This window comes from Silurus meridionalis, chromosome 17 (genome assembly GCF_014805685.1).
Source record: "Silurus meridionalis isolate SWU-2019-XX chromosome 17, ASM1480568v1, whole genome shotgun sequence".
Classification (NCBI taxonomy): Eukaryota; Metazoa; Chordata; class Actinopteri; order Siluriformes; family Siluridae; genus Silurus; species Silurus meridionalis.
In genome coordinates, this window is record NC_060900.1 from 7,691,007 (window position 1) to 7,704,054 (window position 13,048).

At 37.7% G+C, this 13,048-nt stretch overlaps 1 protein-coding gene across 2 annotated transcripts in view; it reads right to left on the reverse strand.

The window, feature by feature from the left end:
* Window positions 1–739: 739 nt before the first annotated feature.
* The window catches only part of zgc:171572 (protein bicaudal D homolog 2), a 45,696-nt gene continuing 33,387 nt past the window's right edge, over window positions 740–13,048 (reverse strand). The window contains exons 8-10 of one of the 2 annotated variants that reach the window (XM_046870664.1): window positions 12,769–12,920; window positions 5,900–6,137; window positions 740–3,257 (exon numbers count right to left, since the gene is read on the reverse strand). In XM_046870664.1, the coding sequence (XP_046726620.1) occupies window positions 3,255–3,257; window positions 5,900–6,137; window positions 12,769–12,920 (393 nt within the window). In that variant the 3' untranslated portion in view covers window positions 740–3,254. Of the gene's footprint in view, window positions 6,138–12,768; window positions 12,921–13,048 lie in introns of both variants that reach the window. The other variant, XM_046870663.1, reaches the window with a different exon arrangement.

Below are 13,048 nucleotides of genomic sequence, written 5' to 3' on the forward strand. Positions count from 1 at the left end.
TTTCTTATTGGTTGGTTTGTGGCTTTGTATGACATTTTGATACACAAGAACATAATTAGATTTTTCTTTTTTTTCACTAAGTAACTTTTAAAGCTTGGATGGGTAGCATTACATTTTCCCTTTATTTTACATAGGTTGGGGTGGAAGATTTTGAGTGGCCTTCTATCAGAGATGAGAAGTAACAAACCACTGACTGCACCCCAGACCTTCTCTCCCCTACATCATTACGGGACTTTACTAACACACTTGTAGCAACACAATCTAGTGGAACATCTTCCCAGAAGAGTGGAGGTTATTATACAGCAAATGGGCACTAAATGTTGAATGAAATGCTCAAAAAGCACATATGAATCTTATGCTCAGGTGTCCACAAACCTGTGCATATACTGTACCTACAAAATCTTGCTAAAAAGAACAGATCTTGAATTTGATTAATTGTCCAAAATCTCATCCACACCACTCAAATCCCATTCCTGGCTCCTTAAAACCCTGTGAAACTGGAAAATGTGCATCCAACTCTAAAAGAGATGAGAGGCAATGACGCTCTCGATGCTCTGGAGTAATCTATTGTTTTAGTGTGTGTGTAAAATGATGAGGTCACCATCTGCTGCTGGGAAACCCCCCCCATCTGTGCAGCTCGGAAACAAAAGGTGGGTGGGGTTTGTATAACGGACATCGAGTCGACCCAATCACAGAAACCTTTCAAGGCCATACACAAAAATGAATCCAGGAAACCAAATAACATTTTTAGGTCACTTTTATTGGTTTTTTTTTTTTTTTTTAAACCAGCATGACTACCTTTACACAGGCGAGTATTTCTCTGAGGAAAACAAAACAGCACTTCCTCTTTTTTTAATTAGTTCAGCGCTAATACATCGCTTAATAGCTAAACGCATTTCTCTTATCAATTGAATCCCCCCTCGTCTATTTCATAATGAACCAAGTGCTTTGTTTTCCATTCTGTGTAAAAGTCCCATAGCTGCAGAATTACATGCATATGACATTTTCCACCACTAGTCGATCATAATGCACGAGAACGGTACTGTAAAAACTTTTTGAAAGAAAATTAAATAAATACCAACGTATGGATGAAGTCATTATTATTATTTTTTATATAAAGGTATCAAACTTTCCTCACGCATCAATACTGAACACAATATGACTGTAATAATGTTATCAGCTAGCTGAATAACACAACACTATCGCTTCCAGCAAACAGAAAAGCTCATTTGCTTTTGGAAATCAGCAGTCTGAATTGCACTTATTTGACCTGGTTTTTTTTTCTTCTCACTTCCCAAACATATCAATTGGGTTTTTTGTTTTTTAACGCCTCAACAAACCAAATGTGACTTTCCTGCCACTTTTTGAGCTTGTTGATGCAAAATCTTTTCTGTTTCCTGAAATCACAATGCTTAAAGAATATGTTAAAAACGAACAAAAAATATATTTTTTTTAAAAAGAAAACAGAAAAGTGGACAAAAAGAGGACACGAGTTCACTCATTTGTCAACAATACTATCAAAACCACATTACCTTCACCAAACAAAGCTATAGTTACACCAGTCTCCATCTGCAGACGCAGCACAAATGTGTGACGTCTGTCTTTCTTTTGTTCATTAGGAGGCAAATAGGATTAATTCTGATTCCCATTCCTTGATTAAAAAAATTGTGAAAACCCCTGAATTTGCTAACAGGGTCGCTGATCTCGAGAATTCCCTGCAATTTCATATACCTAATGTCTAACAAAACACACGCTTGCAAGAAGAAGAAAAAAAAACAAAAAAATACAAACGTGTGTCTTTTTGCACTTATTGCTGCTTCTTAGCATCCTCTGAAGGAAGAAATTCTGGTCAATCATCTTGCCTTCAGGAGAGGGAAACAACTACAAAAAAAACCCTAAAAACCTAGACTACAATTCTCTCTTAAAACAATGAAAGGCACTACTGGTCAGAATGAAGAGCAAAACAACCCCCTTTAAAAAAAAAAAAGAAAGAAAAAAGAGAAACCAACTCAAATGGAGGGCATGAAAATGGGAGTCAAAAACCCACTCCCACTGTTTGCAATTCTCTTCTTTCTGATCTCCATTGTGTTTTATTTTTTTTATTTGCTTCCTCATATCGGACGTAAAACGGTGTACCGAGACTTGGCACGATAAATAAAGAGAGAACGAGACCATTCCAATTTGGAATTAATTTTTTTATGCTTGCAGAGAATTCGTGAGATCAGCGATCCGTAAAAAGCTTAAGTAAAGCGGCTGGAAAACAAAACAAAAATTTTTTTGTTTTAAATCCCCAAGCACGCTTTACTGTGTTAAGCCAAAGAATATCAATATCAAGTTTCTCCATGTTCACTTTGAAACTATTCCTAAGAATAATAAATAGACAAAAAAGCCCAGCATCTGACCACCCGGGATTTTGTTTAGTTTTTTTTTTCTCTCGAATATGGCAGTAGAACAAACATGACAAAAAGAGAAGAAGAAAAAAAAAAGACAACACAACATTTAAAAATGTGATTATAAAAAAATATAAATGATAAAATGCTCATGGATTTGTTTCACAGAATACAATAGGATTGGTTTGTAGTGTGAGTAGTTTTGGATATGTAAGTTCACCTCTGTTATTTGCATACAGAGTGCATATATTGGAAAAAACAAAAAAATAATACAAAAATTCTATTACTATTAATATATATGTGTGTCGTATACAATATACTTGAACTGACTCACAAACCAAAAGCACTACAAACCTGACCTTAGATTAATAATAAAAGCGATATACTTATATTAAAAGTGCACAGTTTATTAAAAAAATTAAATAAAAAATAAAATACCTAACTCATTAAAGTCTAGTTTCTGTTTAACACTTTTTTGTTTTGTTTTTTTAATTTAGAGGAACAGAGTCGAAATTCTTATAGGCGGAGTTTTAATTGTGAGCACAGGCTTCCTATTCAACTTATTGGAAAAAAAAAAAATCTTTATATATATATATATATATATATATATATATATATATATATATATATATATATATATATAAAATGGTAATGACGCCATTTGAAGCATGTCCGATTTATTCCGTACTCATTTTTTTTTTAAATGTTCCTGTCAGAATTAAGATAAAGTGTATTTGAAAAAAAAAAAAAATCGATCAAATCAGATATTGTCTTCCAGTGGATTTCCTTTGGCCTAAAAGCAGGTGAATTTTATCTGCATGATGGAATGCCGACTTCCCCCCCTGCTCAACTAGGGGCTGAACTTTACTGCGAAATGAAAACAAAGAAAAAATGGATATTAGATTGTTGATTTTTTTTTTTGAGGAGTTAAAATGAATAAATCAGAGACATGCAACCAAAATGAAAAAAAAAAAGAAAAAAGAAAAGGCAGTGGAAAAGGTAAGAATCTAATGTGTCAGCCAAAATTAGGTAGAAGCGTGAGAACTAGCAGGTTAGTCACCAGAAATCATATGTTAGAGAATTAATTTGGGAAAAAATGAACAGGAAAACCCACTGGCTCACAAGTATTAAAACCCCGCCCATTTCCTTTTAAAGTTCCACCTGAGGCTTGTATCCTTGAATGATTAGAAACCATCATATCCCAGGCTTCAGGCGTGTTAGTAGTTTCTGATCGTTATTAATCAAATCACTACATCGAGTTAAATAGAAATTAATAGAGACAATTTAAATAAACGATCTTTCGGTCATTTGAATAAATTCATTTGAATAATTGAAACGAATAATTAACCAGTATTGTTTCGCCCTTTTATCTCATCTCTTTTTATCTCAAACACTTTATATAAAAAAAAGTCTAATACGCCATCTTAAGCCTTTGCTCATTGCTTACAAAATGCATGAAAGAACACAAGAGTGGTCAGATCCAAGCTGAAGTGTGTGTGTGAGAAAGATGAGAGCGATAGCTTTGCGTCTCTTTAATACAGTACGTTATTCTGAAGGCCTAAAAAGGGCTTTAAATGCAGCACAGGCAGAAGCAGAGTTGAGGACTGAGGTCTTCCTAAGATTCGCACACACTCTTTCACACACACTTCCTCTGGTTAGGAGGAAGTTGGCTTGGAAAGGTTTTTTTTTTTTACTTGAATAGTATTTCTTTATGGATATATAATACCAAATCTTTTTGACTTTTTGACCTCATCTGTCCTCAAACCTGCTTTTAGGATAATAAAGCTATAAAAAAATAAAAAATAAAAAGTTTCATCGTCAGCAAGTTAAATATCACTACAAGCCCCACATTTTCTTAGCATTAGCCTGCTAATTTAAAGCTTTGTTAATTTTTACAAAACTACTACTAGCGATGCGGTACGCCATGGAAATATTCAGCTTGTGCAGCACGATCTGGAACACTACACAGGTCTCTTGTGTTTTTTTGTTTGTTTTTTTAAACACCAAACTTCAGCACGTTATCAAAGTCTGAGTCGAGAGAAGCGTGCATAGTGATATAGCGATGTCATGGTATGTTTTTTGGTGGCATTTAAAGGGAAACTGGTGAGGCAGAGGGAACAGGGAACTGTTGACGATCTACAAGGAGAGCGGTGTACGGAGAACATGAGGGAAAGCTAGCTTATTCAGACACAAGCGTACAGGGCTTTACACTGAGAAATGGATAGTTGTCAATAGAAAGCAAAAGACAGGCACTTTTCCACGGTGATGTTTGTCGTCACTCATAGTTAATCGTTCGGCATCGTAATGAGTGTGCCTTGTGTGTTGTGCTATTTAATTCTTTGCTGAATCATCACCAATCAAAAGGTGTTCATTTATTTATTTAAACGTCTTTTCACCAATCAGAATAAATTCTGCCTTTTTGTGTGGCGAAATGTGGAACCTGAGTCCCCTAGCAGAAGTGCACTTGAATTTGAGGGCTGATTTTTTCCCCCTCCTCCTTGATGCTCCAGTGTTATGGCTATGAACGGATGTCTCCATGGTTTTTTAGGGGGGGGGTGTAATAAACGATCCCCTCATGTAGAGCCCTGTTTAGACGTGTGCTCGAGATAGAGACAAAATCTAGAATGCTATGTAGTAATACACATTTTCACAGCCAAGGATCTAGCGAATTGCATGCGAACAATTAGCTATTTGAATCTTGGCCAAAAGCTTACCATTTTAAATACATTAATAATATCATCATCATCATCATCATCCCACTCCTGCCCACAACCAATTGATCGAGATGGAGCAGAAAACGCTCCTAAATTTTCAGTAACCCGTTGTTTGGCTTTTACTTTTTTTTTTTTTCCCCCACTGGGCATCCCCTACTCTTAGAAGTGGGAGATTTGCATATTCAAATGTTTTTACAATGTAAACATTAGTCACCTGATTAGACAACGGGCTGCCAAGTTCGAAAAATGGTTTTCTGAGGCAGGAGAGAGAGAGACAGAGAGAGAGAGAGGGAAAGAAGAGGGCAAGTGGATGTGTTAGAAAAGGGGGGAAAGGGGGAAGCATATCTACCAAGGTGCAGATAGCAGCTAGGTATACATCACGACCACGACACGACGACATCCTTTACTAAGTGGTCAGGAAAAAATAAAAAAATAAAATAAAAGTCACACTCGGATATGCAGCTGCCACTTAAAATACAGCACCGTGAGTACAGAAGGAAGCAATCTGCCCTCTGCGAAACACATGAATGGCAGCTAACATATTAACCATCTTTTACCTAGCTACTATCACACGGGTAGGCATAACCATAAGGCAAAATGATGCACACCATACAGCAAATAGCGAGAGCGAGAGAACGTGCGAGTGGGGCTTTGTACACCGAGAAGTGCTGTTTAGAGCATGCCACGCTTTTACTCGCAGTAGATCTTGTACTTTTCGCTGCAGAACACAGGTGTTCTCAGGAGGCTGTCGGGCTCGGCGCGACCCCCGCAGGTGGCACTGAGGGGTGGACTTACATGTGACTGCGCAGGGTTGTGAGCAGCCCTGGCGCGGGAGGAGGCAGACTTGGTCTTGCTGTTGGATCCGCCCCGGCGCACCTGCTCGTGGTCAAACTCTAGATCTTCGAGACGCTGCGTGAGGGCCAGCTTCTGCTGGATGGCCATGCGAAGGAGGGAGTTCAGGGTCTTCTTTTCATCTTCAGCCGCTGCCAGCTGCCTCTGCATCTCGTCCAGCTGAGTGACGTACTCATCACAGCTAGCAGAAGTAAAGCAGGGAAAGAAGGGGAAAGCGGATTGAGAAGGATTGTAAATTTTATTTACAGAGAATATTTTAAATAATGACTATTGATATTATATTATTTATATACATAGAGAGCAAAAAAAAGCTTTGATTTAAAAATGGCTACAGAAGAAGCATGTCTGATGTCTACCGACAGACCGACAGTCTCAGAGGCACAACAGAGGCACCTTACTGTCCCAGCCTAATCAGGAAACAGTCAGTCGGTAGCAGTTTGGTGGACCTTAAATGGTCTACACTCAGTACAAATGCCATAACTATTCTATACAAAAATTCTAAATTTATCTGGCACCAATGAAAAGAGGGTAGAACTGAGGTCGCATTATCCCTGTTATTAAAGTAAAGTAAGAGCTGTTAGAGCTATATGTACTCTAGATTACCAACAGATGGAATCAGGCATGACTCTTTCATATACACAGTATAATATCTACCTATCTACCTATCTATCTATCTATCTATCTATCTATCTATCTATCTATCTATCTATCTATCTATCTGCCTAGCCTAGCCTATCCTATCCTATATATGGACAAAAACATTGGGACACCTGAATCTTTCCAGCCATACACGGTTTTTCCCCACAATCTTGGAAGCACACAATTGTACAGGATTTCTTTCGATGCTGTGGCATTAAATAAAAAGACTAGGAGACCCAAACACATTCATGCATGACAATGCCCCTGTATACAAAGCCAGCTCCATGAAAATATGGTTTATGTGTTAGACTGGAAGGTCTTGAGCAGCCTGCTGTAGAGCTCTGATCTCAACCGTATTGAACACCTTAAGGATGAAAGTGAACGCTGACTGCACCCCAGACCTCCTCACCCTACATCAGTACCTGACTTTACCAACACCTTTGTGGCTAAATGAGCACAGATCACCATAAGCACACTACAAAATCTAGTGGAAGATCTTCCCATAAGAGTGGAGGTTATCATTAGAGCAAATGAGGACTAAATGTGGAATGTCCTTCAAAAAACGCACGATATAGTCGATATGTCGATATAGTGTGTATCGATCTATCTTCATACACACAGTGGGGTCCAAAATGGTCAAAGTTTTGAAGAAAAAAAAGTCAATGTAAAACATCCAGACAATGCTGCACTATTTACATGTATGCAGATTTGTAATTCTGACCATGTTAACTGATTTAGTGATAATAAAAGGTCAGATTTTTTTATTATTCTTTCCCCTCTGACTGAAACATGAGTTCAGATGAAACATTTTCACCATCTTAAAGGTTTTTGGGTCAGCTCAAAATCATTAATGCACAACATTTACATTTATGGCATGTATGGCAGACACCCTTTCCAGAGCGACTTACAACTGAGCAGGGGAGGCTTAAGGGCCTTGCTCAAGGGCCCAGCAGTGGCAGCTTGGTGGTGGGATTTGAACTTGTGACCTTCTGATCGAAAGTCCAGTGCCTTAACCACTGAGCAACCACCTCATGACACACAACAAACACTAAGAATCCTAAAACTAAGGTAAATATTTCTACTTTTCTATTTAAGGGGGTTGCTGATGTTGCTGATATAATAATGAAAACCTTTGTGTTCAAATGTGACACCCCACTTCACACACGCACACATTTCACCACTTATCTTTACGGGGTTTTGCTTCTGACACCATTATGACTCTCACACACCACTAGATGGTGCTCTTGAAGTGCATGCGCTCCAAATTGTTCAGATGCTCAAAACGTCAAAACGCCCACAATTCATTTGTGCAGTGCTGGGTCTGTAAACAGTGCCTTTAGCATGTATCATTTCTTCGAGGGAAAAAAAACCCAACAAAAACATACAAACACAGAGACAAACCAAAATAAAAGACATAATGCAAACCCACAGCAAAGTGTAGATGAGCTACTGTTTTATTTTCACTGCAGTATCAAACAAATTAATAAACGCAGAAGCTATTTTTGCTGGAGTCTCTAGTGGGTTATTCAACACTCAGACAGAGAAGGACAGAAGGGGAGGAGAACAGAATGTGGTGGTGAATAGCTCTTTAGAAAATACAGATTCAGCTTGTATGTATATATATATATATATATATATATATATATATATATATATATATATATATATATATATATATATATATATATATATATAAACTGCAGCAACCCCCTCACTTACTGCACCCTGTAGATTGTGAGCAGACATTTCTGGAAATTAATGCACTCTACACTCAGATTCTTTCTTTACTGTGCTGCCTTGAGCTCCACTCCATCACTTCCCTCTTACATGCTACAATACTAGCACTGTAAACCCCTAATACTCCTAATAAATTCCACTGCGCCAAAATTTATTTTTAATCTCATGCTTACTGATTTCCAGTTCCTCACTTCTCCTCGTCTCGTGCTTCAGGCAACACAACGTATCCGAATTCCTACATGATACATTGCACCTTAATAATCAGTTTTAGAAGCTACTCCCTTGCTCTGAGCTCCTCATAATAGGGTGAGGTACACCTCATTACATCCGCTTTATCTCGAGCGGTTGAGCGGAATGTTGCGTACAATAATGCAGGCGTTTTATGCTCAGGAAGCTGCTATTGGCGTTTTATCGGTGGTTATTTTGACCCAAATATACGACAATGTAAAGAACGCAATATATAGAACGTAGATCCGTAGATCCATGTACTGTATGTTTAGATTTAAGACTTCCACCCCGATAGAATACCAAGTTGTCTTCAATGCTTTTTCATTCAAACTGACAAATGCAGGCTTTGGATCATTTACATATTTTAAATATACATATATTTATGTCTAAAAGCATGACTATGATGTGCATGGATGAGCCGATAACAACAAATAATCTGATTTGAATCTCTGGTCAAGTGCAAGTGTTTCTGTCAGAGATGATGCGCTATTGGCTGCACAGGTCTTTATTCACTGGCTGCTTCCCCATCGTTTCCCACGGGAATTAACTCTGAACCCAGTAGACGACGCAAACGTACCGCCTCTTGTTTAGGGGTGAAAACAGAGTCTGCATGCGTGTTACGTGCGAGGGTGTGTGTGTGTGCTCTCAGGTTGACCCAGACGTACATGCAGACTGACAAAGGAGATCAGCGAGGCTCCATTAGCCTCAGTCTTCCCTTGGGAATGTTCTATCAAAAGATGCATAAGCTCAATTGGGGGTGGGCAGCTGACTTTTTTTTCCCGGGAAAAGGGGGTTGGGGGACACGCACAAAAACAACAGTGTGTTGGAGAAGACGATAAAGTGGAGCTCTGGAGGCCGAGGGGTGGGTGGAGTCTTATTGTGAGACACGATCACTGCATGCAAGAAGCTACACGTTTATAGGGGATTTAAATGCACGCCAGTAAAACACCCCGCACAATTTTAGCCAACATGGAAAACAGTGTGCAATCGAGATGAATTCAAATAGAATGGAAAAAAGAAAGACAAAATCAGAAAAAAATATCTAGTAATACACTATTGTGAATTTTTTGGCAGAAGATTCTGTATAAACAGCCTGCAAAATTATACTTTGGTTTGTTTCTCTTGTGAGAGCTGTCCCCCCCCTCCGGACTACTGCAAGCTATGCCGAGCTATTGCACAACACACACACACACACACACACACACACACACACACACACACACACACACACACACACACACACACACACACACACACACACACACACACACACACACACACACACACACACACACACTTTCCCCATCATGTTCTTGTATTTACTGTCAATGTATTTTTTTTCCCCAGTAATATCATACAGATCTTTTATTACCTCCAAATAAAACGTCACTTAACAAAAAAAGATTTTTAGAACCAAAAAGGCATGATGGAAAACGGTGCTCTGAATGATAAAAAAAAAAAAATCTTATTAGTATAGGCTATTATAAGCCTTCTCACCCGTTATACAGAACAAATACAGTATGAAATGCACAAAAGGCAGTCAATCGGAGGCTTCAATGTTCAGTCCAAGCTTAAATTGGGTTTCAGGCAATCTATTCTGTAATATGTATGAGATGACATAGCAAGCATGTACTTAAATGTAATACCCAGACCCTGCAGTACAAAGCGATATCAGGTTCTGCACCCAACTTTATATGTTGGTTGGTATAACAACAGCACTTGAAATAAATAATTGGACTTCGAGACATATTTTTCCCATTTGCATATAAATCTATTAGGGGTGTAATGGTACACAAAATCTACGGTTCGGTATCTCGTACGTACCTTTAAGTCACTGTTTGGGTTAGGACGAAGAAATGCAAAACGTAAAATTGCTTGCCGTTTTTTTTGATTAACGCAGTTTATTATTATTAACATTTGTGAACATCAACAGTCGATGTTTTAAAAAGAATTTGTAATAAAATGCCTGCTTTGTTCTTTTTGCATAACTATATTAGAATATTTTATACAAATAAAATAAATGCAATACACTTTTTCATTTTATTGATTAAATTGAATATTCAACTAAACTGACACAAATTAAATTAATTAGATACAATTAAATAAATAGAAACATTTTATTAAAAAGTTCACATTTGTTAGAACCCAGTTGGGTAATACAGATGTGTATGTGTGTGTGTGTGTGTGTGTGTGTGTGTGTGTGTGTGTGTGTTTGTTTAAACTATATGCTTTTGCAGCATACAACAAATGTCTTTATTCCTGCCATCCTTCATTTATTCACTCGCTGTGGAAGTGTCAGGATTTACTCCTTTTAAGAGAAATTCTTGAAGCTGGACATGCATTGCGTAAAACAAATCTTATTTCTGGTACGGAGTGAGAAGCCACATACTGTGCTAACTCTAGTTTCTATTTACAGTGGGGGAAATAAGTATTTGAGCCCCTGCTGATCCCTTACTAAGAAATGAACAAGCTAGAATGTTGATGGTAGGTTTATTTTAACAGAGAAAGAATTTTTTTTTTTAAAGGTTATATAAGAATTTGTATTTAATCCGCCTACCAACCAGCACCAACCAGCACCAACCAGACTCCCACAGACTCAAATTAGTCCTGTCTCTTTAGGAAAGAACTCCTAATATCAACTCATTATGTGTATAAAAGACACCTGTCGCAGAATCATCTATTCAAACCTCCCATTTCAGCCTTGTGCAGGTCTACAATCTTGTCCCTGATGTCCTTTGATATCTCTTTGGTCTTGCCCATTGTGGGGGAGAGGTTTAAATGGATTGAATGGGGTGAGGATTCTTGCTGGTTGGTAGTGGATCAAATACTTATTTTACTTGATTAAATACAAATTCATTTATAACCTTTCTCAAATTTTTTTCTGGATTATTTTTTTTTCCTCTCTATTTCTCTCTGTTGGAATAAACCTACAATAGAAATTCTAGACTGTTCATTTCTTAGTAAGGGGTAAACCTACAAAATCAGCAGGAGATCAAATACCTATTTCCCCCACAGTATACCCCTGGTATTGTTGTGTATGTTTTCAAGTTTAATAATAATAATAATAATAATAATAATTATAATAATAATAATAAATGCACTCAGAGGGCGAGGCAGAGAGTAAACAAACTTGCGGTCCGATACTTAATATGTTCCTGAGGGAACTCAAACTATGTTCCGCACGTAAAAAGGATTGCATTCGGTACACGTGTGCGCAGAATCGATAGCCCTATACTGGAAAATTTCAGTACAAAAAAATTCAGTATGAATGCATGTACCGTACGCCCCTAAAATCTATTACCATTATTATTCAATTGTTATGCTGAAAAAATACCCCCAAAAAGGTATGAAGCTATATTCCCAATATTCATAATTTTGAGAAAAGCATTTATTTTTCATCTATGTTATATTAATAAAAATTCTGTAAGAGTATAATACAATTAAACATCCTGACTCCTTTACAGCAGGATGTTATTTGTTATATCGAACACCAGCAGCATGACCATTGTCATTACATCAGTAAAGTTATTGGCTTGCTGCAGAGACATGGGTATAAAGTTACAAGGCAGCTGTAGGCAGTCTCTCTGATCAAGCACAGAGATAGAATTACTAAAAGAGATGCTAAGGAGGAGTTACAAGGAGGCCAGATAGAACATCTCCAAGTCAAGGACACAAAAAAAACAACATATACCACAAACAGTCCATGGGCTATTTGGAAATTTAAAGCAAAATCCTGCATCTACATGGTTAATTTAAGATAAATTCTTAATAATAAGACAAACTCAACAACTCAGCTAAAGCTGGTACAGAGTCCTGGTCAAACTCTTGTGACTGTGAATACGTTAAAAAAACATGCACCTCCATCAGTGGTTTGAGACAGAAGTCAGAATACGAATGGCTTTTGATTTACTTACGTAGACCATACACATAACATGAAGCCGCTCTATACACTGAGCAGAACAAACAGTAATATGATTAGATTATATCTGGTCATAGTAAATAGGCTTATTGGTAAAAAGGCTTGTATTTCTGGTCCACTATTGACTCTCAAGTCTTCTCAATCGGTGCATCTTTGTCCATAGAGTTTCTAAATATATATCTAGAAATTACTTTTGGATAGGTTCTAAGGATTCAGCATTTAGTATAGACTGAAGGTGCACTTTGACTCTAAATTGTCAGTGACGCTATAAGTGTAAACTGGTGCTTACCGGGTGGCAAACATGGCTCTAAGGGAGGAGAAGGTGGCAGCATCCTCCTTCAAGGCTTTAAGCTCGTTGCGGAGCTTCATCATCGTCTCGGTCACCATGGCTTTCTCGTTCTCGTACTTGCTCTTCAGATTGGCCAGTGCTACCTCAGCAGTCTGAGGAAAGAGGACAATGATCAGGCAAACGATCTGCAAGGCAATAAATCAGCTATCTGATGGAGTAATAGTCTAATAATATAATATGATATATTAAAACAAAACACTATACAATCATTTGTAATTGT